Genomic DNA, 24,992 nt, shown 5'->3' on the forward strand with positions numbered 1-24,992 from the left:
CATGCATTAGGGCTGTACGGCAGGGCCACGCATTAGGGCTGTACGGCAGGGCTATGCATTAGGGCTGTACGGCAGGGCCATGCATTAGGGCTGTACGGCAGGGCCATGCATTAGGGCTGTACGGCAGGACCTATTGGAATGGGCTGGTTAATGACTGTGCCGTATCACCGCAGGGGGATGACAGTCAGGCAGAAAGGAGAGTAGAAGTCGCTAAGGCAATGTAATGTTTCCAAATGGTGTAATAATAATAATAATACCGTTGTCTCTCCCCCCTGTAGGAGTTGAAGGATGTTCACCATAAGGATCAGATGGCGGCTGCCCGCGGTGTTCTCCAGAGGAACATTCCCATGCTCTACACCGCCTCACGCGCCTGCCTCCAACACCCGGACGTGGCCGCATACAAGGTCTGTAATGTTTATAGCGGCCGCGGCCCACGTGGCACCCTGTTCCCTATAGTGAGCTGAATTTGGACCAAAGCCATATGTGCGACATGAAGGGAATACGCTGCCATTTGGGACATAACAATGTTTTGTAACTTTTGTCCTGTCTTTTTTAAAATAATTTAGATGTTTGTTTTACCACTGAGGACCACATTATGGCTCACTAAGTGGTCCTTGAAACTGTTTTTAATGAATGCTTTCAAGAGCTATTCCTCTGGGAGGAAATTAGAATAGATTGAACTTACCACATTTCATTACATACAGAATCTTAAAGCACTTCAAAGCCACATCTTCTTGACGTATTATCTTTTAGTTCCCCCTAAATAACATTGAGTTTAATTCCATTCTCCAGGCGAACCGTGACCTGATCTACAAGCAGCTTCAGCAAGCTGTCTCCGGCATCTCTAATGCTGCCCAGGCCACCGCCTCAGATGATGCTGCCTTCAACCACCCTGCCGGGGGAGGAGAGCTGGCCTACGCGCTCAACAACTTTGACGTAAGTCTAGGGGAGATTGGATGGGGGGGGGGGGGGGTGGAGGGGGAGGAGAGCTGGCCTACGCTCTCAACAACTTTGACGTAAGTCTAGTCCCCCACTATAGTGGAGTGTAGGAAAGGAGGGGGAGGGATGGGTTCAAATCAAATAAAACATATCCCCTACTCTGGGGTCCTCTACCCTGTCTTATGTTCCTATCCATCTTCCCTCCATGACCACTGATCTAGACATATTGGGATGATATGCCTTGGGTGGCTTCCTTTCCTCTTATCTCCTTTCCTTGGTGTGTACTGATCTGATAACGCTGGACAATGGCAAAAAAACAAATGCAATGTTTGTGTAAAGCAGGTAGGCCACTCCCCCCCACAAAAACCGTTACCATGACATTATTCTGATCTGTGTTCTATTTACCAACTAACTCGGACAGAGGCAGTGTCCCAAATGTCACCCTATTCCCTATATAGTGCACTACTTTTGACCATGGCCTATAGTGCAGTCTATAGGGAATAGGGTTCCACTTGGACACAACCAGAGCAGTGTCTGTTCTTGACTGTAGCGTTTTGGCTTTCGGAGCACATTGTGTTTTTCATACAGAGATAACATACATTTAGAATTCCCTCCCTTTTCCCCCTCCCAGTGTCTCTCATTAAATATTGCCATTCCATACAGCCCAGTGTAGTGATTCCTCCATCACAATGGGATCAGCTAGTCCTCATCTCTATCCCTCATGCTGCTGTTGCTGTGGAGAACTAAAGCATCAACTACAACAGAACACATCAGAGCCTCCATTTTGCATCCCAAATGACACCCTATTCCCTACATAGTGCATTACTTTTGACCAGGGCCCATAGGGAATCCCATAGGGCTCTGGTCAAAAGTAGTGCCCTATGTAGGGAGTAGGGTGCTATTTGGGAGGCAGGGAGGGAACAGGGCCCAGCCTGTGAGGGGATGTTACCACTGTAGTGACCTGTACGCTCTCGTTGGCTGGCCCTCACTACATATTTGTCGCCAAACCCACTGGCTCTAGGTCATCTATAAATCACTGCTAGGCAAATCCCGCCTTATCTTAGCTCATTGGTCACCATAGCAACACCCACCCTAGTCTGCGCTCCAGCAGGTATATCTCACTGGTCATCCCCAAAGCCAACACCTCCTTTGGCCGCCATTCCTTCCAGTTCTCTGCTGCCAATGACTGGAACGAACTGCAAAAATCTCTGAAGCTGGAGACTCTTATTCTCCCTCACTAACTTTAAGCGTCAGTTGTCAGAGCAGCTTACCGATCACTGCACCTGTACACAGCCCATCTGAAATTAGCCCACCCAACTACCTCATCCCCCATATTGTTATTTAATTTGCTCATTTGCACCCCAGTATCTCTACTTGCACATCCTCTTCTGGACATCGATCACTCCAGTGTTAGTACTAAATTGTAATTATTTTGCATATTCCCCACGCAGGGTGTTTATTGTATAGAAAAGGGGTTTAGGTGGTGGGCGTGGCAGTGGGCATGGCAATGAGAGAGGTCGGCCGTTGGCGCAGCTACATTTTATAGGCCCCCACCTTGGTGCTGTGGAGAAATTGTGTACTGAACAAAAATATAAACACAACATGTAAAGTGTTGGTCCCATGTTTCATGATCTGAAATAAAAGATCCCTGACATTTTCCATACGCACAAAAAGCATATTTCTCTCAAATGTTGTGCACTAATGTCTTCACATCCCTGTTAGTGAGCATTTCTCCTTTGCCAAGTTAATCCATCCACCTGACAGGTGTTGCATATCAAGAAGCTGATTAAACAGAATGATCATTGCACAGGTGCACCTTGTGCTGGGGACAATAAAAGGCCATTCTTAAATGTGCAGTTGTCTCACAACACAATGCCGCAGATGTCTACGTTTTGAGGGAGCGCGCAATTGGCACGCTGACTGCAGGAATGTGTACCAGAGCTGTTGCCAGATAATTGAATGTTCATTTCTCTACCATAAGCCGCATCCAACGTTGTTTTAGAGAATTTGGAAGTAGGTCCAAACGGCCTCAACCGCAGACCACGTGTAACCACGTCAGCCCAGGACCTACACGTCCGGCTTCTTCTGCGGGATCATCTGAGACCAGCCACCCGGACAGCTGATGAAACTAAGGAGTATTTCTGTCTGTAGTAAAGCCCTTTTGAGGTAAAGACTCTTTCTAATTGGCAGCGCCCCTGGCCAGTCATGTGAAATCCATAGATTAGGGCCTAATGAATCAATTTCAATTTCCTTATATGAACTTTTAACTCAGTAAAATCGTTGAAATTGTTCAGTATAGAATTTCAGCCAATTTAATGCAATTCTATAATTTTCTCCATGCATCTGAGAGGAAATGTTAGTTTAAAGCTCATTTCCTGCAATTCTATGCATTTTGCCATGGATAATGCAGTGTTCTTTTGCTCTAACATAATAACAAAATGAATACTGCTAAATTCATTGTTTAGGGCATTTTTTATTCTCCCTGTCTAGGTTTTATTTAGGTCATTGTTAGTTTTCAAATTATATATTATTGAAAAGAAATGATGGATCCAATTTATTTTCTACGTATTGTATCTGTAGTTTTTTATTTTATTTTTACACAACGTTTGGACTTAAGCCCCACGTAAAAACACTTAGGCAGCCTGCTCAAGGATTACAAGAGCAGAACAATCCCTGCAATGATTATGGAGAACTAACATGGCTGCCATAGAATGTTGTAATGTCACGTAAAGGCATCCTAATGCAGGAAACACTCTGGCCCAACTCCTAAATAAATGGCTCTGGTCACCATCTTAACTCTTCTTTACGTAGTGTCAGACTGCACCTGCTGTATCAGAGAACTCTCTCCTAAATGGAACCCTTCACTTATAAAGCACTACTTTACATTATTTTTATAAATGTTTTTACATTTTAGTCATTTAGCAGACGCTCTTATCCAAGAGTTAGTGAGTGCATACTTTTTATTTTTATTTAAAAAAAAAAAAATAATATGCTGGCCCCCCGTGGGAATCGAACCCACAACCCTGGCGTTGCAAATGCCATGCTCTGCCAACTTTAGACCGGAGCCTATAGGGGTTTCCTCTGTGTATTTAAGGACAACAGTAAAGCTCCTCTTGGTTAAAATCCAAAATATTGAATGTACTTTATTGGCAAAAGGTTAGAGTTGAAGTTGAGGCTATGCCCTGTTTATGATGACCAAATGAACAATCTGGGATTTTGCCACCATCTGAAACCCTGAGATCAAATTTTATAAGTTTGTTTTGGGGTCAGCAGCAGTAAAGGCAGCATTAATCTGATCCAATCCTGGATTACGAGGATTTTCTGGACTGAGTTCAATCAGAAACGCAGGATGACATGTCAACAGCTTTAAAGCTTGATAGGCATATTTACAAAGGGAGAGACGCACGAGAGTGAGAGCGTCGAGGAGAGGAGAGGATAAGAGAGGGAACAGAGAGAGGGGGCCAGTAGAAAATGGAAACAGAAAGAACCAATATAGAGAGAAGTAAAAGAGAGAGGAGAATAAATAAATAAATATACGTACCAGTCAAAGGTTTGGACACCTACTCATTCAAGGGTTTTTCTTTATTTTTACTACATTGTAGAATAACAGTGAAGACATCAAAACTATGAAATAACACACATGGAATCATGTAGTAACCCAAACAAGTCAAAATATATTTTATATGTGAGATTCTTCAAATAGCCACCCTTTGCCTTGATGACCAGCTTTGTACAACATTTATGATAGCATGAATTGACCTCTAAATGATCAATACATTTGTTACCTCATCAGTTATCTCCGGGAATGGTTTGATTTGTGTTTCTCTAACGCAGCAGGTGTGCTAGCGTTTTCCCTGATTTCTCTCCGTGTTAATAATTTTTGTGTCGAGATTTACTAATTCGATTTTCAGCTCGTCCATTACCCTAATCACCAAATAGGTAAACATTCAGCCATTTTGTTTTTGTCCGACCTCGGTAGAATGTTCGCCTTTTACGAAGGCCATCGCCTTATGGGGTTCTTGGAACTCTTTCTCGGTGCCGTTGTATGTTATACGGAGCCGGGCAGGAAAAGCCACACCATACCCGAACGTCTGCACGTCCACGGAGCAGACTTGGGACATCGTTGAAAAGCGGCACGGTCACAAGCAACGCTGGGTTCATAGTCTGGGGAAAATACAGATGGGTGCTCCGTTGCACCGAACTGGGCCAAATTCTCTGGCACGCCGAAGAACATCAATACAATCTGATAGTAGTGTAGTGTAGTTTAGCCACATTGACGCAAGGTTTCCCGCCAGGCTTTCTTGCTTGAGAGCCCCGACGTGAGCGGTCTACAAGGGCATCTTTATCCAATTTGACGGCTTCCTCCTTCCCTAACTTTGAGACCGAAGAGGTAGAACTTGAGCCCGGGTCTTCAGCTACCCCCATGATTGTACTATTGGATCTTTACATATAACCTTGTAATTGTATGCATTGTTCCTTAAAGCTAGCCACATCAGTTTCGAGCTTCTTAACCGTGGTTTGTAGCATAGTCGTGTCTGAGCATGCTGACAAGCCTTGTTCCATGTCGTCTTTTTGGGGTCAAAGCGCAAAGAAGGTATTAAATGGAATTTTCAGCAGGAGCTCGGGAAAAACGTGGACCACTCCATGGCTTGCTCACTAGCGCCCCCCCCCTGTCAGTTCTTTTTTTTTTTATGGACAACCATCTCCGTTGCCCCTCATCCGTCAATGGATATGACTCCCATTGGAAAACCATTGACTCCCATTGGAAAACCATTGACTCCCATTGGAAAACCATTGACTCCCATTGGAAAAGCATTGTCTCAATTTGTACGTTTCAGATGGATAATGTGCCCAACCGCAGTGAGAATTCTCCCTCTTTGTGTGGGTAACATGTTAGTATTTTCAGACAAGGGAATTTGTATTCGTGCTCCTCTACTCTCTCCTCTCTAGCTGTGTAATAGCTTTATTTACAACTGTCTCAAGAAGTACAGTGGGGAAAAAATGTATTTAGTCAGCCACCAATTGTGCAAGTTCTCCCACTTTAAAAGATGAGAGGCCTGTAATTTTCATCATAGGTACACGTCAACTATGACAGACAAAATGAGGAAAAAAAATCCAGAAAATCACATTGTAGGATTTTTTATGAATTTATTTGCAAATTATGGTGGAAAATAAGTATTTGGTCAATAACAAAAGTTTCTCAATACTTTGTTATATACCCTTTGTTGGCAATGACACAGGTCAAACGTTTTCTGTAAGTCTTCACAAGGTTTTCACACACTGTTGCTGGTATTTTGGCCCATTCCTCCATGCAGATCTCCTCTAGAGCAGTGGTGTTTTGGGGCTGTCGCTGGGCAACACAGACTTTCAACTCCCTCCAAAGATTTTCTATGGGGTTGAGATCTGGAGACTGGCTAGGCCACTCCAGGACCTTGAAATGCTTCTTACGAAGCCACTCCTTCGTTGCCCGGGCGGTGTGTTTGGGATCATTGTCATGCTGAAAGACCCAGCCACGTTTCATCTTCAATGCCCTTGCTGATGGAAGGAGGTTTTCACTCAATCTCACGATACATGGCCCCATTAATTATTTCCTTTACACGGATCAGTCGTCCTGGTCCCTTTGCAGAAAAACAGCCCCAAAGCATGATGTTTCCACCCCCATGCTTCACAGTAGGTATGGTGTTCTTTGGATGCAACTCAGCATTCTTTGTCCTCCAAACACGACGAGTTGAGTTTTTACCAAAAAGTTATATTTTGGTTTCATCTGACCATATGACATTCTCCCAATCCTCTTCTGGATCATCCAAATGCACTCTAGCAAACTTCAGACGGGCCTGGACATGTACTGGCTTAAGCAGGGGGACACATCTGGCACTGCAGGATTTGAGTCCCTGGCGGCGTAGTGTGTTACTGATTGTAGGCTTTGTTACTTTGGTCCCAGCTCTCTGCAGGTCATTCACTAGGTCCCCCCGTGTGGTTCTGGGATTTTTGCTCACCGTTCTTGTGATCATTTTGACCCCACGGGGTGAGATCTTGCGTAGAGCCCCAGATCGAGGGAGATTATCAGTGGTCTTGTATGTCTTCCATTTCCTAATAATTGCTCCCACAGTTGATTTCTTCAAACCAAGCTGCTTACCTATTGCAGATTCAGTCTTCCCAGCCTGGTGCAGGTCTACAATTTTGTTTCTGGTGTCCTTTTGACAGCTCTTTGGTCTTGGCCATAGTGGAGTTTGGAGTGTGACTGTTTGAGGTTGTGGACAGGTGTCTTTTATACTGATAACAAGTTCAAACAGGTGCCATTAATACAGGTAACGAGTGGAGGACAGAGGAGCCTCTTAAATAAGAAGTTACAGGTCTGTGAGAGCCAGAAATCCTGCTTGTTTGTAGGTGACCAAATACTTATTTTCCACCATAATTTGCAAATAAATTCATAAAAAATCCTACAATGTGATTTTCTGGAGAAAAAAAATTCTCAATTTGTCTGTCATAGTTGACGTGTACCTATGATGAAAATTACAGGCCTCTCTCATCTTTTTAAGTGGGAGAACTTGCACAATTGGTGGCTGACTAAATACTTTTTTCCCCACTGTATGTGGTCCTTCTAAGCAGGTTGAAAGGGGTTCCTCAATGTTTCTTCTGTCTAGACCGGGTTCCCGGTTCGTCAATGTCTCCCTTTCAGCCCTGTAGCTACTACCGCCTTAATGAATGCGTTAGTCGCAGCATTAGGTTTCAGATCGATGTGTAATATATGGTTAGTCATATCCAATATCCTCTATCTGAGGTGTAGTTACGTCTGAGTCACCTGCCTTAACTCTACACCTCTGATGTTTTAGAGGGAGTACCACTTTATAAACGTGCGCACACCGCTCCTCCCTCGCACCAGCCGACCAACACCATTATCCCTGACGGATCGGGGACAAAGCTCTCGCCTGTTAACCGTTCCTTCAATACGCAACGCTGCGCCGTGTTCAGTCTGTCGATTTTGAGCAATCGGCAATGCTTTCTCCACGCGTTTCAAACCGTCACTCTGAATGTGTGCGCGTGCATTTCTGACTACTCTCTCCACACCTAAGTGTGTGTCAAGCGGTCCTCCCTCTCCCATCACTCACCCCCCCCCCCACCCCAGCCCACCCCAGCCCCTAACCGTCCCTTGGGAGGAGTCCAGTGAAGTTCTAGTGTAGGTTTTGTTATCTACAGCTTATGTACCCATTGGAAAGTGATGATGAAATCATATTATTGCATGTGAGGGGGAAGGGAGGAGACAGGCGGGAGATGAAGCGGTTTATTTTTGAATGGAGATGACGTAGACTACAGAATGCAGTTCAGTGTATTTTGTATAATTACTTGCTGATTCCAAGGACTAGGTCTAGTCAGCCCACGCTGTTGTCAACCTGAAAACCATCCGTCTCCAATAAATCTATTCAAAAGCACGAACATGCCCATTCTCACTTGACCTTACACGCACTCTCCCCATATATTAACAACTCATAATAACAAAAATAATTAAAGCTGCAAGCACGGTTGCTGGGGTTATTGGTTATTGGTAAATGTTGAAGTGAGTTTAGTTATGACTCTGTCGGTCTAAAGCTGTGCCACTAGAGATCCTGGTTCGAATCCAGGCTCTGTCGTAGCCGGCCGCGACCGGGAGACCCATGGGGCGGCGCACAATTAGCCAGCGTCGTCCAGGGTAGGGGAGGTAATGGCCGGCAGGGATGTAGCTCAGTTGGTAGAGCATGGCGTTTGCAACGCCAGGGTTGTGGGTTCGATTCCCACGGGGGGCCAGTATGAAAATGTACGCACTCACTTAACTGTAAGTCGCTCTGGATAAGAGCATCTGCTGTATTAATAGTGAAACAATGAAACATTTCAAACGTGCCCACACACTGGCCCCATAGCGCCACCATCAGGACAGGTTGGACGCACACTGGCCCCATAGCGCCACCATCAGGACAGGTTGGACGCACACTGGCCCCATAGCGCCACCATCAGGACAGGTTGGACGCACACTGGCCCCATAGCGCCACCATCAGGACAGGTTGGGCACATCACCCTGGGATGAGCTTTTCATGGATTCCTTACCACACTTGTCAAATATCCAAATTCAAAATCAAACTGATCATGCAAATACGCGTTTTGAAGTATTTTGGACCATTTTTTTTACGATGTTGACTACTTTAAATGTCTTCTGCTGGACCGATCGGCACCAAATTTGGTATATATGTCATCATTAATGATGGACCTCTTCAAATTCAACATTTTCCGAGGCTCTAGCTGAAACAACATGAGAATGAATTGGTTTCCTGTCCAACAGAGCCCCCCATGCGGCCAAACAGAACCAAACTCTACAGCAGGGTTCTTCAATTCCGGTCCTGGGTCCAACAGCGCCCACCATGCGGCCAAACAAAACCAAACTCTACAGCAGGGTTCTTCAATTCCGGTCCTGGAGGGCCGAAACACCTCTGGTTTTTCATCCTCTCCTTCTAATCAGGGGCTAATTCAGACCTGGGACACCAGGTGAGTGCAATTAACTACCAGGTAGAAATAAAGAAAACTGAAGTGTTTCGGCCCTCCAGGACCGGAATTGAAGAACCCTGCTCTACAGGTTAGCTAGACTCGCATCACTCTGAGTCAAACAGATCAAGAGATATAAACATGCCTTTTCTGACGCCCCCATGTGGTCGATCTAAATGTGCTTGCATATGTTGAGTGTTTTGACCATCCACGTCAAATTTTGTTATGATACACACCGGTTTGTGTCAACTGTAACGCTCAACAGTTTTCCGTGTGTATCAAGAATGGTCCACCACCCAAAGGGCATCCAGCCAACTTGAAACAACTGTGGGACGCATTGGAGTCTACGTGGGCCAGCATCCCTGTGGAACGCGTTTGACTTGGTGCATTGGAGGACAGTCTATGACGGGTGGCTGGAGCCTTTTGACAATTTTTAGGGCCTTCCTCTGACACCGCCTGGTATAGAGGTCCTGGATGGCAGGGAGCTCAGACCAAGTGATGTACTGAGCCATACGCACTACCCTCTGTAGCGCCTTGCGGTCAGATGCCGAGCAGTTTATATACAAGCGGTAATGCAGCCAGTCAAGATGCTCTCAATGGTGCAGCTGTATAACTTTTTGAGGATCTGAGGGCCCATGCTGAATATTTTCAGCCTCCTGAAGGGGGAAGAGTCGTTGTCGTGCCCTTTTCACTGTTGGTGTGTGTGGACCGTGAAAATTCCTTAGTGATGTGGACAACGATGAACTTGAACCTCTTGGCTTGCTCCACTACAGCCCTGTGGATGGGGGCGTGGTCGGCCGTCCGTTTCCTGTAATCCACGATCAGCTGACGTTGAGGGAGAGGAAGTCCAGGAGGGAGGTGTTTAGTCCCAGGGTCCTGAGCTTGGAGGTTACGATGGTGTTGAACGCTGAGCTGTAGTCGAAGAACTAAATTCTCACGTAGGTGTTCCTTTTTGTCCAGGTGGGAAAGGGCAGTGTGGAGTGCAATAGAGATTGCGTCATCTGTGGATCTGTTGGGGCGGTATGCGACTTGGGTCCAGAGTGTCTGGGCTGATTGTGTTGACGTGAGCCATGACCAGCCTTACAAAGCATTTCATGGCTACAGACGTGAGTGCTACGGGGTGTTAGTCATTTAGACAGGTTACCTTGGCTGGGTGAACATTCTCTGGGTGAGCATTTTCTTGTTTGTGTATGGTCCTGTACAGCTCGTTGTGTATGGTCTTACTGCCAACATCGGTTTGTGGTGGCAAATGGCTAAGAAAAATATAAATAACTCTCTCTGTAAATGGTATGTTCTACAGCTTATCATGAGGTATTCCATCTCGGGCGAGCAGAGCCCCGAGACTTCCTTTAATATTACTGATCGCGAACCAGCTGTTAACAGAGACATACACTCCCTCCCCCTGAGCTTCCCCGACTCCACCGTTCTATCAAAGCATAGAAAAAAAAGTTTGATTTATATTTACCATGTCCTTGTTCAGCCACGACTCGGAGAAACATATGATATTACAGTTCTACAGATCACGTTGATAGGATAGTCTCGAACAGAGCTCATCCAGTTTATTTTCCAGTGATTGCATGTTCGCCAATAGAACAGAAGGTAGAGGCGGATTATCCACTTCTACGTATTCTCGTCAGGTATCCCGCCTGTCGGCCTCTATAGAGCCGTCTCCTTCGAGTGTCCGGGATTCGGGCCTGGTCTGGGATAAACAATGTCTTTCGCCTCAGACTCATTGAAGTAGAAGTCCTGGTCCAAATGGAGGTTAGTGATCGCTGTTCTGATGTCCAGAAGCTCTTTTTGGCAGATGGGAACTAGTCCTGTACGATGGCGAGTGGTGTGGTCGATAAACCAGAATTGGAGGATCCTCCATCGTTTTAATTTCCAGTTTGGGAACATTTTGGCTTCACAGTAGATTACAACGGCGATGGACAGAGTTGTGGATAAAACGTTACCAGTATGTCGCCACTGCTCAATGAGAATTGTCAGAACTGCAATACGTACCGAACCGTGTGTTTGGTGAACCGTTACACCAATAACATTTACCATCACACCCTCCTAGGCCTTACCATCGCAGAGGAATTTGCATGTAAATGTTTCGTAATGGAAGAACAATAATAATAATAATAATAATAATAATAATAATAAACGCTTCGCTGGCTTTATCCCCTACTAACAACAATGTACAGTTGAAGTCGGAAGTTTACATACACCTTAGCCAAATGCATTTAAACTCAGTTTTTCACAATTCCTGACATTTAATCCTAGTAAAAAGTTAGGATCACCACTTTATTTTAAGAATGTGAAATGTCAGAATAATAGTAGAGTGATTTATTTCAGGTTTTATTTATTTCATCACATTCCCAGTGGGTTTACATACACTCAATTAGTATTTGGTAGCATTGCCTTTCAATTGTTTAACTTTGGTCAAACATTTCAGGTAGCCTTCCACAAGCTTCCCACAATAAGTTGGCTGAATTTTGGCCCATTCCTCCTGACAGAGATGGTGTAACTGAGTCAGGTTTGTAGGCCTCCTTGCTCGCACACGCTTTTTCAGTTCTGCCCACAAATGTTCTATAGGATTGAGGTCAGGGCTTTGTGATGGCCACTCCAATACCTTGACTTTGTTGTCTTTAAGCCATTTTGCCACAACTTTGGAAGTATGCTTGAGGTCATTGTCCATTTGGAAGACCCATTTGCGACCAAGCTTTAACTTCCTGACTGATGTCTTGAGATGTTGCTTCAATATATCCACATAATTTTCCTTCCTCATGATGCCATCTATTTTGTGAAGTGCACCAGTCCCTCCTGCAGCAAAGCACCCCCACAGCATGATGCTGCCACCCCCATGGTTCACGGTTGGGATGGTGTTCTTCGGCTTGCAAGCGACCCCCTTTTTCCTCCAAACATAACAATGGTCATTATGGCCAAACAGTTCTATTTTTGTTTAATCAGACCAGAGGACATTTCTCCAAAAAGTACGATCTTTGTCCCCATGTGCAGTTGCAAACCGTAGTCTGGCTTTTTTATGGCGATTTTGGAGCAGTGGCTTCTTCCTTGCTGAGCGACCTTTCAGGTTATGTCGATATAGGACTCGTTTTACTGTGGATATAGATACTTTTGTACCTGTTTCCTCCAGCATCTTCACAAGGTCCTTTGCTGTTGTTCTGGGATTGATTTGCACTTTTCGCACCAAAGTACGTTAATCTCTAGGAGACAGAACGCGTCTCCTTCCTGAGTGGTATGACGGCTGTGTGGTCACATGGTGTTTATACTTGCGTACTATTGTTTGTACAGATGAACGTGGTACCTTCAGACGTTTGTAAATTGCTCCCAAGGATGAACCAGACTTGTGGAGGTCTACCATTTTCTTTTCTGAGGTCTTGGCTGATTTATTTTGATTTTCCCATGATGTCAAGCAAAGAGGCACTGAGTTTGAAGGTAGGCCTTGAAATACATCCACAGGTACACCTCAAATTGACTCAAATGATGTTAATTAGCCTATCAGAAGCTTCTAAAGCCATGATATAATTTTCTGGAATGTTCCAAGCTGTTTAAAGGCACAGTCAACTTAGTGTATGTAAACTTCTGACCCACTGGAATTGTAATACAGTAAATTATAAATGAAATAATCTGTCTGTAAAGAATTGTTGGAAAAATTACTTGTGTCATGCACAAAGTAGATGTCCTAACCGACTTGCCAAAACTATAGTTTAACAAGACATTTGTTGAGTGGTTGAAAAACAAGTTTCAATTACTCCGACCTAAGTGTATGTAAACTTCCGACTTCAACTGTATCTCTCCAGATGGAAAAAAACAAAGTTGTTGTTAGTCAGCCTCATCAAGGCTGCCGTTTTGAAGCTGTGTAACGCCTGCCGTTGCCCTATCAAGATGTTCATAATTAGAAGACCAATAACCAGTATAGCTGAATTAATTTACTGACAAATGCCATTTCTCTGCAAATACACTTACTTTCAGCCATACAATTCAGTAGCTCATAGCAAAACCTGAACAATTAGAATGTATTAAGTTTTACAGCAGTATTTTACACTTTCTGTTGGTAACTGTAGGGGAAGCTCTTGAAGCCTCCTGTAATATCACAACTGTAGGGGAAGCTCTTGAAGTACTTGACAATGTTATAAAACAATATTTCTCTAATCAAAGTTTATTCTTCATATGCACATGATATACCTGGTGTACACAGTACAATTAAACGCTTACTTGCATTATATTGGCCAGGAAAATAAGAGAATGTTCCCAGTAAAGAAAAACTAGTGTCGTGTTCTCCAACAGGTCTCCTCCTCCAGCAAGCTGGTCAGTGGCAACACCACTCCATCAGGTCTTAACCTGACTTTGGTTGATTGATGGTCCATTCTCTGGGGTCTCTCAGCCTGGAGAGAAGAGGTGCAGCAGAGCTGGGAGGGGGGGCGATGCTAGCTGGGAGGGGGGGCGATGCTAGCTGGGAGGGGGGGCGATGCTAGCTGGGAGGGGGGGCGATGCTAGCTGGGAGGGGGGGCGATGCTAGCTGGGAGGGGGGGCGATGCTAGCTGGGAGGGGGGGGCGATGCTAGCTGGGAGGGGGGGGCGATGCTAGCTGGGAGGGGGGGCGATGCTAGCTGGGAGGGGGGGGGCGATGCTAGCTGGGAGGGGGGGGCGATGCTAGCTGGGAGGGGGGGCGATGCTAGCTGGGAGGGGGGGCGATGCTAGCTGGGAGGGGGGGCGATGCTAGCTGGGAGGGGGGGCGATGCTAGCTGGGAGGGGGGGCGATGCTAGCTGGGAGGGGAGGCGATGCTAGCTGGGAGGGGGGGCGATTCTAGCTGGGAGGGGGGGCGATTCTAGCTGGGAGGGGGGGCGATGCTAGCTGGGAGGGGGGGCGATGCTAGCTGGGAGGGGGGGGCGATTCTAGCTGGGAGGGGGGGCGATGCTAGCTGGGAGGGGGGGGCGATGCTAGCTGGGAGGGGGGGCGATGCTAGCTGGGAGGGGGGGCGATGCTAGCTGGGAGGGGGGGCGATTCTAGCTGGGAGGGGGGGCGATTCTAGCTGGGAGGGGGGGCGATTCTAGCTGGGAGGGGGGGCGATGCTAGCTGGGAGGGGGGGGCGATGCTAGCTGGGAGGGGGGGCGATGCTAGCTGGGAGGGGGGGCGATGAGCAGAGGTGCTGTGGTTGTAGTCAGTTAGAACAGAATGGGGAGGAAGTACAGTAGTGTGATAAAGGAAGAGGTGTTGCTCTCCACAGCACAGCCAGATGGTATGTGTATAAAAAGAGGCAGATAGATGAAAGTTGAAGAGGACACGTGAGATGGGGAGGAGATAGGAGAAGAGAGGGTAAAAGGAGAGAAGAGCAGAAACAGCAGGTTATTAGCATCTTCATAGCATCAGTCATTTCCTAGTGACCAGGCACAAAGTTATTTAGTTTTTTCTATTTTAGCTTAGTCTGTCTGCATTTATTCCAGACCAGTTCCCCCTCTCTGGGCCACGGTGCCTAATTTCAAGCACCACCGAGGCAATTTTTCAGGGAGTGAGTCATAGAAAAACACACGCGCGGAGCCTGTTGCCATGGTGACGTGACACGCAAGCGGAGGAGGTCAGATGAGATGGAGAGGGGTGGCAGAGTGTGTGTGGGGGGGGGGGGGGGGTGGACAAACTAATAAACCCGGAATTCTAACATCTGTGAATAGTTGAATGTTTTAACCGGTGATATGGCAGCGGGAAGGTTTTTGTAACGGGTAAAGATTGCTTTCTCTCTTTCTGCTCTCTTGCTTTTCTTCCTCTGCCACCTGTCTGGAGTCCCTCACTCCGTGGCACCTTATCTCAGGGCTTGACATCCAGTGGCACACCGGGCCAAGATCACAGGAAAGCAAGTTATGCATGCAGAATTTCAATTGTGGGTGATTTCATGTTTCATTTGCAGTCTGGGCAAGTACCTTATATTATAGCAAACCATAAAATCAGATATTTACAGCATCAGACAGGAGGCCATGTTTCAGCCATATAACCACCATGCTGCATCAGACAGGAGGCCATGCTCCAGCCATATAACCACCATGCTGCATTAGACAGGAGGCCATGCTCCAGCCATATAGCTACCATGCTGCATTAGACAGGTGGCCATGCTTCAGCCATATAGCTACCATGCAGCATCAGACAGAAGGCCATGCTTCAGCCATGTAGCATCAGACAGGTGGCCATGCTTCAGCCATGTAGCATCAGACAGGTGGCCATGCTTCAGCCATGTAGCTACCATGCAGCATCAGACAGGAGGCCATGCTTCAGCCATATAACCACCATGCAGCATCAGACAGGAGGCCATGCTTCAGCCATATAACCACCATGCAGCATCAGACAGGTGGCCATGCTCCAGCCATATAACCACCATGCAGCATCAGACAGGTGGCCATGCTTCAGCCATATAACCACCATGCAGCATCAGACAGGTGGCCATGCTCCAGCCATATAACCACCATGCAGCATCAGACAGGAGGCCATGCTTCAGCCATATAACCACCATGCAGCATCAGACAGGTGGCCATGCTTCAGCCATATAACCACCATGCAGCATCAGACAGGAGGCCATGCTTCAGCCATATAACCACCATGCTGCATCAGACAGGAGGCCATGCTTCAGCCATATAACCACCATGCTGCATCAGACAGGTGGCCATGCTTCAGCCATGTAGCTACCATGCTGCATCAGACAGGAGGCCATGCTCCAGCCATGTAGCTACCATGCTGCATTAGACAGGAGGCCATGCTCCAGCCATGTAGCTACCATGCAGCATCAGACAGAAGGCCATGCTTCAGCCATATAACCACCATGCAGCATCAGACAGGAGGCCATGCTCCAGCCATATAACCACTATGCTGCATCAGACAGGAGGCCATGCTCCAGCCATATAACCACCATGCAGCATCAGACAGGAGGCCATGCTTCAGTCATATAACCACCATGCTGCATCAGACAGGTGGCCATGCTTCAGCCATATAACCACCATGCTGCATCAGACAGGTGGCCATGTTTCAGCCATATAACCACTATGCTGCATCAGACAGGAGGCCATGCTCCAGCCATATAACCACCATGCAGCATCAGACAGGAGGCCATGCTTCAGTCATATAACCACCATGCTGCATCAGACAGGTGGCCATGCTTCAGCCATATAACCACCATGCTGCATCAGACAGGAGGCCATGCTTCAGCCATGTAGCTACCATGCAGCATCAGACAGGTGGCCATGCTTCAGCCATATAACCACCATGCTGCATCAGACAGGAGGCCATGCTCCAGCCATATAACCACCATGCTGCATTAGACAGGAGGCCATGCTTCAGCCATATAGCTACCATGCTGCATTAGACAGGTGGCCATGCTTCAGCCATGTAGCTACCATGCTGCATTAGACAGGAGGCCATGCTTCAGCCATGTAGCTACCATGCAGCATCAGACAGGAGGCCATGCTCCAGCCATATAACCACCATGCTGCATTAGACAGGAGGCCATGCTTCAGCCATATAGCTACCATGCTGCATCAGACAGGAGGCCATGTTTCAGCCATATAACCACCATGCTGCATCAGACAGGAGGCCATGCTCCAGCCATGTAGCTACCATGCTGCATTAGACAGGAGGCCATGCTCCAGCCATATAACCACTATGCTGCATCAGACAGGAGGCCATGCTCCAGCCATATAACCACCATGCAGCATCAGACAGGAGGCCATGCTTCAGTCATATAACCACCATGCTGCATCAGACAGGTGGCCATGCTTCAGCCATATAACCACCATGCTGCATCAGACAGGTGGCCATGTTTCAGCCATATAACCACTATGCTGCATCAGACAGGAGGCCATGCTCCAGCCATATAACCACCATGCTGCATTAGACAGGAGGCCATGCTTCAGCCATATAACCACCATGCAGCATCAGACAGGTGGCCATGCTTCAGCCATATAACCACCATGCTGCATCAGACAGGAGGCCATGCTTCAGCCATGTAGCTACCATGCAGCATCAGACAGGTGGCCATGCTTCAGCCATATAACCACCAGGTGTAATGTTAATGTGTTTCTTACATATCCCAACTCCTTGAGGCTACATGTTGCCTTGGTTTATATGTCGAGCACTGCTTTAGACCAGAACTCTGTGCCCTGGTCCAAAGGGTTGCACTACCTAGGGTATAGCGTGCCATTTGGGATGCAGTTTATAACAATAGGTATCCATCCTCTGGGTTTGGGAGGCCTCTTGGGGCTTTGAAAAATAAAGACGGTTTAGACATCAAGATTTCCCTGCAGCTTTAACAGAAGGCCTGTCGGAGCCTGTCAAATCACTTTCACCTGCCCGAGACTCTATCCATCTCGCTCTCTTTCTCGCTCTCTCTGTTTCTCTCGCTCTCTCTCCCTCGCTTGCTGTCTCTTCCCACTCTATCCATCTCTACCTCAATCTCTCTCTGCCAGCTGAAAGGGAGAGGAAGAGGTTGTTTGTTTTTGGTACTAAATGCCTTTTACCCTTCTGTTATTCTGTTTTTCTGTCTGTCACTCTTTCTCTCTCCCAAAAAAACGAAAACAAATCATTGTGAATGGACCCTCTGGTCTTTGAAGTTTGATTGTTTGTTTCCATATGTTTTATTATTACTATGTTTATATATGGACTATTTGGACAGAGAATACATCAGAGTAGGAGAACCGGTGTGAAGGGTTGATGCAGGGATTGAACCCCGGTCTCTGGTGGGGATTATTAATGTAATAATTAATTATTATTATTATTATTATTAATGTGTTGTGCTCAGTGTTACCACTCGACCACAGCTCTGATTCTATATGTTTTTGAACTCCCTCCCGCCAACAGAAGCAGATCATCGTGGACCCCCTGGCGTTTAGCGAGGAGCGTTTCCGCCCGTCTCTGGAGGAGCGCTTGGAGAGCATCATTAGTGGTGCTGCCCTCATGGCCGACTCGTCCTGTACCCGTGATGACCGGCGCGAGCGCATCGTGGCCGAGTGCAACTCTGTCCGTCAGGCTCTGCAGGACCTGCTGTCTGAGTACATGGGCAATGTAAGTCTCATCTATCTTGCTCTCTCCTTTCTGCTACTAACCCCCTCTAACCCAGGTGTCCTCCCCGTCCCCCTCTAACCCAGGTGTCCTCCCCGTCCCCCTCTAACCCAGGTGTCCTCCCCGTCCCCCTCTAACCCAGGTGTCCTCCCCGTCCCCCTCTAACCCAGGTGTCCCCCTCTAACCCAGGTGTCCTCCCCGTCCTCCTCTAACCCAGGTGTCCTCCCCGTCCCCCTCTAACCCAGGTGTCCTCCCCGTCCCCCTCTAACCCAGGTGTCCTCCCCGTCCCCCTCTAACCCAGGTGTCCTCCCCGTCCTCCTCTAACCCAGGTGTCCTCCCCGTCCCCCCTCTAACCCAGGTGTCCCCATCTAACCCAGGTGTCCTCCGCGTCCCCCTCTAACCCAGGTGTCCTCCCCGTCCCCCTCTAACCCAGGTGTCCTCCCCGTCCCCCTCTAACCCAGGTGTCCTCCCCGTCCTCCTCTAACCCAGGTGTCCTCCCCGCCCCCCTCTAACCCAGGTGTCCTCCCTGTCCCCCTCTAACCCAGGTGTCCTCCCCGTCCCCCTCTAACCCAGGTGTCCTCCCCGTCCCCCTCTAACCCAGGTGTCCTCCCCGTCCCCCTCTAACCCAGGTGTCCTCCCCGTCCCCCTCTATCCCAGGTGTCCTCCCCGTCCCCCTCTAACCCAGGTGTCCTCCCTGTCCCCCTCTAACCCAGGTGTCCTCCCTGTCCCCCTCTAACCCAGGTGTCCTCCCCGTCCCCCTCTAACCCAGGTCTCCTCCCCGTCCCCCTCTAACCCAGGTGTCCCCCTCTAACCCAGGTGTCCTCCCCGTCCCCATCTAACCCAGGTGTGCTCCCCGTCCCCATCTAACCCAGGTGTCCTCCCCGTCCCCCTCTAACCCAGGTGTGCTCCCCGTCCCCATCTAACCCAGGTGTCCTCCCTGTCCCCCCTCTAACCCAGGTGTCCCCATCTAACCCAGGTGTCCTCCATCTAACCCAGGTGTCCTCCCCGTCCTCCTCTAACCCAGGTGTCCTCCCCGTCCCCATCTAACCCAGGTGTCCTCCCCGTCCCCCTCTAACCCAGGTGTGCTCCCCGTCCCCATCTAACCCAGGTGTCCTCCCTGTCCCCCCTCTAACCCAGGTGTCCCCATCTAACCCAGGTGTCCTCCCCGTCCCCATCTAACCCAGGTGTCCTCCCTGTCCCCCTCTAACCCAGGTGTCCCCATCTAACCCAGGTGTCCTCCCCGTCCCCATCTAACCCAGGTGTCCTCCCCGTCCCCATCTAACCCAGGTGTCCTCCCCGTCCCCATCTAACCCAGGTGTCCTCCCTGTCCCCCCTCTAACCCAGGTGTCCCCATCTAACCCAGGTGTCCTCCCCGTCCCCATCTAACCCAGGTGTCCTCCCTGTCCCCCTCTAACCCAGGTGTCCCCATCTAACCCAGGTGTCCTCCCCGTCCCCATCTAACCCAGGTGTCCTCCCCGTCCCCATCTAACCCAGGTGTCCTCCCCGTCCCCATCTAACCCAGGTGTCCTCCCCGTCCCCCTCTAACCCAGGTGTCCTCCCCGTCCCCCTCTAACCCAGGTGTCCTCCCCGTCCCCCTCTAACCCAGGTGTCCTCCCCGTCCCCATCTAACCCAGGTGTCCTCCCCGTCCCCATCTAACCCAGGTGTCCTCCCCGTCCCCCTCTAACCCAGGTGTCCTCCTCTAACCCAGGTGTCCTCCCCGTCCCCATCTAACCCAGGTGTCCTCCCCGTCCCCATCTAACCCAGGTGTCCTCCCCGTCCCCCTCTATCAAACTATCCCTCTTAACAGAAAATGTCATTTGTTACACTCCTATCCTGTTGCACATGCCAGAGACATACGCACACATTTCTTTCCTCTTTCTCCTATACAAACGTGTAGAAGCATTTAACAAGCGATTAGGGAACAAGAATTTCTTAGTCTCACAATAATTGGCCTCCTGAAATCTATTAATCATTCAATAGACCTCATTATTCTCCCAGAATGATAAATCCACCATTTTAGTCCTAGCCTTGTAATCAATCTAGATTGGGTCTACTTAGTGGTTGTTTAGAGAAAACATTTTTGTCTCTGTGAAATCAACATTGTTTAGTGGATTTATGCTGGCTTGCGCTGGGCCATGATCCTGTTTAGCTGGTTAGGGGGTAGAAGAGTTGAGAAAGGACTGGCTGGTAATCTCTAAGGGTTCAGGAATGCTGGGGGAGATTGTTGTCTTGCGAGTTAGAACTGATTCTAAGATTGTCCAGCTCAACGGTGTCTGTCAGTTATTGCATTGTCTAAATTTATGTCACCGTGTTGAGTCTGTCTATATAGATGGTGATGCAGAGATGATCTATTTCTGAGTTCAACAGTTTGCTGTCTGGAGAAAGTTCACTCTTCAATTGCATGTCTGCTTTATTTTAGCCTGATCAGTAGTGATGTTACCCTGGTGTCGTTCCCATGTAATCAGGGTAGGATCTCTCTCTCTGCTAATTCTTTTAAATGCAAAGGTAGAACTGTAGTGTATTTCCATAATGAGAAGTTAAAGTTGTCTGGATCTCGGCTACTGCTGGCTGCTATAGTTACACCCCAGCTCCCAGTAAAGAACTGGCTGTTGTGACAGAGACTTTGAGCACTCGATATGCGCGTTCACGAGTCAATCGAGTCAATCTCAAATGCTAGTTGTCCAGTCATCGGGGTGGCCAGTCCTCTTCTGGCTGCTCCGGTTGAGATTATAAGAGTACGTGGCCATTAAGGCCAGGTCGTTCTGCAAGATGTTCAAACGTTCATAGATGACCAGCAGGGTCAAATAATAATCCCAGTGGTTGTAGAGGTTGCAACAGGTCAGCACCTCAGGAGTAAATGTCAGTTGGCTTTTCATAGCCGAGACAGCGGGCAAGATAATTCATTTTGAAGTTTAATTTCAAGGTCTTAGTCGCGCCATTTTACATCTAGCTAAGGAGTTTAGTGTATTTCTGAAGTTTGATCATGTACACATAATTAACTTCCTAGCTAAGCCTGAGCCTGTCACTTCATATGAAATGAAGGAGAAGCTAACCAACCAACTATTGGAACACTAAATGCAATTCTCCTTCCATAAGCAAGCTAGCTAGCTCCTGCTGTAACGTTATATTCGATTATTTTCGCTTTGTTGAAGCAGCAAACAGCCTGCTCGATGACTCAACCTTAAGTACGGACTAACTGCTGAGAACATGTCTAGAACTTCATCAGCAAGTTGTCAAACTATCCTAAATAAGAGACAAGCTACATGCTGTTTATCAGTGCTGTGCCCGAACACACTTAGCTAGCGCTAGCTAGCATTCCATGCCTGTGTTTGTCAGTGAAGCTAGCTAGCTAGCAGCAGGCAGGCTACACAAAGCTAAAACCAGCAGATGAAATCACTGGCGACCGATATACATGGAGTATACAAAACATTAATTTCCATGACGTAGACTGACCAGGTGAATCCAAAGAGGAGGTATTGCTGCAGTAATGTCTTATTTCTAACCATCAGCCATCGGTTGTATTGCTGCAGTAATGTCTTATTTCTAACCATCAGCCATAGGTTGTATTGCTGCAGTAATGTCTTATTTCTAACCATCAGCCATCGGTTGTATTGCTGCAGTAATGTCTTATTTCTAACCATCAGCCATAGGTTGTATTGCTGCAGTAATGTCTTATTTCTAACCATCAGCCATCGGTTGTATTGCTGCAGTAATGTCTTATTTCTAACCATCAGCCATAGGTTGTATTGCTGCAGTAATGTCTTATTTCTAACCATCAGCCATCGGTTGTATTGCTGCAGTAATGTCTTATTTCTAACCAGCCAGAGGAGGTATTGCTGCAGTAATGTCTTATCTATCTACCATATTCATCTTGTTCTATTTCTCTGGCGTTCGTTGCTGCTCTGCCTTTGGTCCGTTTTAACATCTGAACCACTCTCCCTCTGTGTTACCAGGGAACAAAATGGGACTTAGGTGTTGTGCGTGGCAGGGTTTTTTTTTTTTTTTAAAGCCAATTTTCTGCAATTCAAAAATGTCTCCATGGAGCTGAGATTTTGTTTTCTGTTATACATCTAATTTCCTCCTTCTACACATTTTGCCATGCAGCAGAGATAATTTTGCAGTTTAAAGCTAATTTGCTGCAATTCTACGCATTTTGCCATGGGGTGGTAATGCTGTTTTTTTTTTTCTCTCAAACATAACAAAATGAATACTGCTAAATTACATTTTTTATTCTCCCGGTCTAGCTTTTATTTTGGTTTTTGTTAGTTCTCAAATAATACAGTGCATTTGTAAAGTATTCAGAACCCTTGACTTTTTCCACATGTTGTTACTTAACGGCCTTATTTCACACAGTACACAACATTTTACATATATACACTACAGGTCAAAAGTTTTAGATCACCTACTCATTCAAGGGTTTTTCTTTATTTTTTTACTATTTTCTACATTGTAGAATAATAGTGAAGACATCAAAACTATTAAATAACATATGGAATCATGTAGTAACCAAAAAAGTGACAAATCAAAATATATGTTATATTTGAGATTCTTCCAAGTAGCCACCCTTTGCCTTGATGGCAGCTTTGCACGCACTCTGGCTCTAACCAGAATAGAAAGAGGAGTGGGAGGCCCCGGAGCACAACTGAGCAAGAGGACAAATACATGAGTGTCTAGTTTGAGAAACAGGCGCCTCACAGGTCCTCAACTGGCAGCTTCATTAAATAGTACCCGCAAAACACCAGTCTCAACGTCAACAGTGAAGAGGCAACTCCGGGATGCTGACCTTCTAGGCAGAGTTGCAAAGAAAAAGTCCAGTGTCTGTGTTATTTTGCCAATCTTAATCTTTTTTTTTATTATTGGGCAGTCTGAGATATGGCTTTTTCTTTGCAACTCTGCCTAGAAGGTCAGCATCCCGGAGTCGCCTCTTCACTGTTGACGTTGAGACTGGTGTTATAGGGGTACTATTTAATGAAGCTGCCAATAGCCTTCATTTCTCAGAATTGCTTTTCTTTAGAAAACAAGGACATTTCGAAGTGACCCCAAACTTTTGAACGGTAGTGTACATACTGAGTGGTAGTGGTGGACATACTGAGTGGTAGTGGTGGACATACTGAGTGGTAGTGGACATACTGAGTGGTAGTGGACATACTGAGGGGTAGTGGACATACTGAGGGATAGTGGACATACTGAGTGGTAGTGGTGGACATACTGAGTGGTAGTGGTGGACATACTGAGTGGTAGTGGTGGACATACTGAGTGGTAGTGGTGGACATACTGAGTGGTAGTGGTGGACATACTGAGTGGTAGTGGTGGACATACTGAGTGGTAGTGGTGGACATACTGAGTGGTAGTGGTGGACATACTGAGTGGTAGTGGTGGACATACTGAGTGGTAGTGGTGGACATACTGAGTGGTAGTGGTGGACATACTGAGTGGTAGTGGTGGACATACTGAGTGGTAGTGGTGGACATACTGAGTGGTAGTGGTGGACATACTGAGTGGTAGTGGTGGACATACTGAGTGGTAGTGGTGGACATACTGAGTGGTAGTGGTGGACATACTGAGTGGTAGTGGTGGACATACTGAGTGGTAGTGGTGGACATACTGAGCGGTAGTGGACATACTGAGCGGTAGTGGACATACTGAGTGGTAGTGGACATACTGAGTGGTAGTGGATATCACCCTTCACGAGGCTCACTAGATATCACCCTCTACGAGGCTCACTAGATATCACCCTTCACGAGGCTCACTAGATATCACCCTTCACGAGGCTCACTAGATATCACCCTTCACGAGGCTTGACTGATTGAATCAATGTGCACTGCGTGATGTGTGATGGCTCCGTATTACCTTCTAAGTGGTGCTCCTGAATGGTCCCCGTGTCTGTAATGGGACCAGCCGTAGCCCAGCGGTAGGGAAGCGTATCCCCGTCTCTCACCAGGGAGGAGGGAAGGGACCTAGGGGGTTCCCCCTCTTCATCCCATCCAGCCGTAGCCCAGCGGTAGGGAAGCGTATCCCCGTCTCTCACCAGGGAGGAGGGAAGGGACCTAGGGGGTTCCCCCTCTTCATCCCATCCAGCCGTAGCCCAGCGTATCCCCGTCTCTCACCAGGGAGGAGGGAAGGGGCCTAGGCGGTTCCCCTCTTCATCCCATCCAGCCGTAGCCCAGCGGTAGGGAAGCGTATCCCCGTCTCTCACCAGGGAGGAGGGAAGGGACCTAGGCGGTTCCCCTCTTCATCCCATCAAACATGATTATGGGTATGTCCCAAATGGCACCCTGTTCCCTGTATAGTGCACTACTTTTGACCAGAGCCCATAGGGAATAGAGTGCCGTTTGGAGCCCATAGGGAATAGGGTGCCGTTTGGAGCCCATAGGGAATAGGGTGCCGTTTGGGACACTGCCTATGATCGCATGGTACATGCTAATATGATTGGACAGCGGCAACAACCTGGCCTGTGGTGCTGCTGCTGAGATGTATTTTTATTCTACTTGTATTCAGAATG

General features: G+C 47.6%; 1 protein-coding gene across 1 annotated transcript in view; it reads left to right on the plus strand.

Moving 5' to 3' along the window:
* LOC311116262 (catenin alpha-1-like) overlaps nucleotides 1-24,992 on the plus strand; it is a 194,991-nt gene that overhangs the window by 42,514 nt on the left and 127,485 nt on the right. Inside the window, exons 6-8 of the mRNA XM_084191370.1 lie at nucleotides 279-404; nucleotides 793-936; nucleotides 18,289-18,492. Coding sequence (XP_084047496.1) covers nucleotides 279-404; nucleotides 793-936; nucleotides 18,289-18,492 — 474 coding nt within the window. The remainder of the gene's footprint in view (nucleotides 1-278; nucleotides 405-792; nucleotides 937-18,288; nucleotides 18,493-24,992) is intronic.

This window comes from Coregonus lavaretus (assembly GCF_964263955.1).
Source record: "Coregonus lavaretus genome assembly, contig: HAP1_SCAFFOLD_606, whole genome shotgun sequence".
Classification (NCBI taxonomy): domain Eukaryota; kingdom Metazoa; phylum Chordata; class Actinopteri; order Salmoniformes; family Salmonidae; genus Coregonus; species Coregonus lavaretus.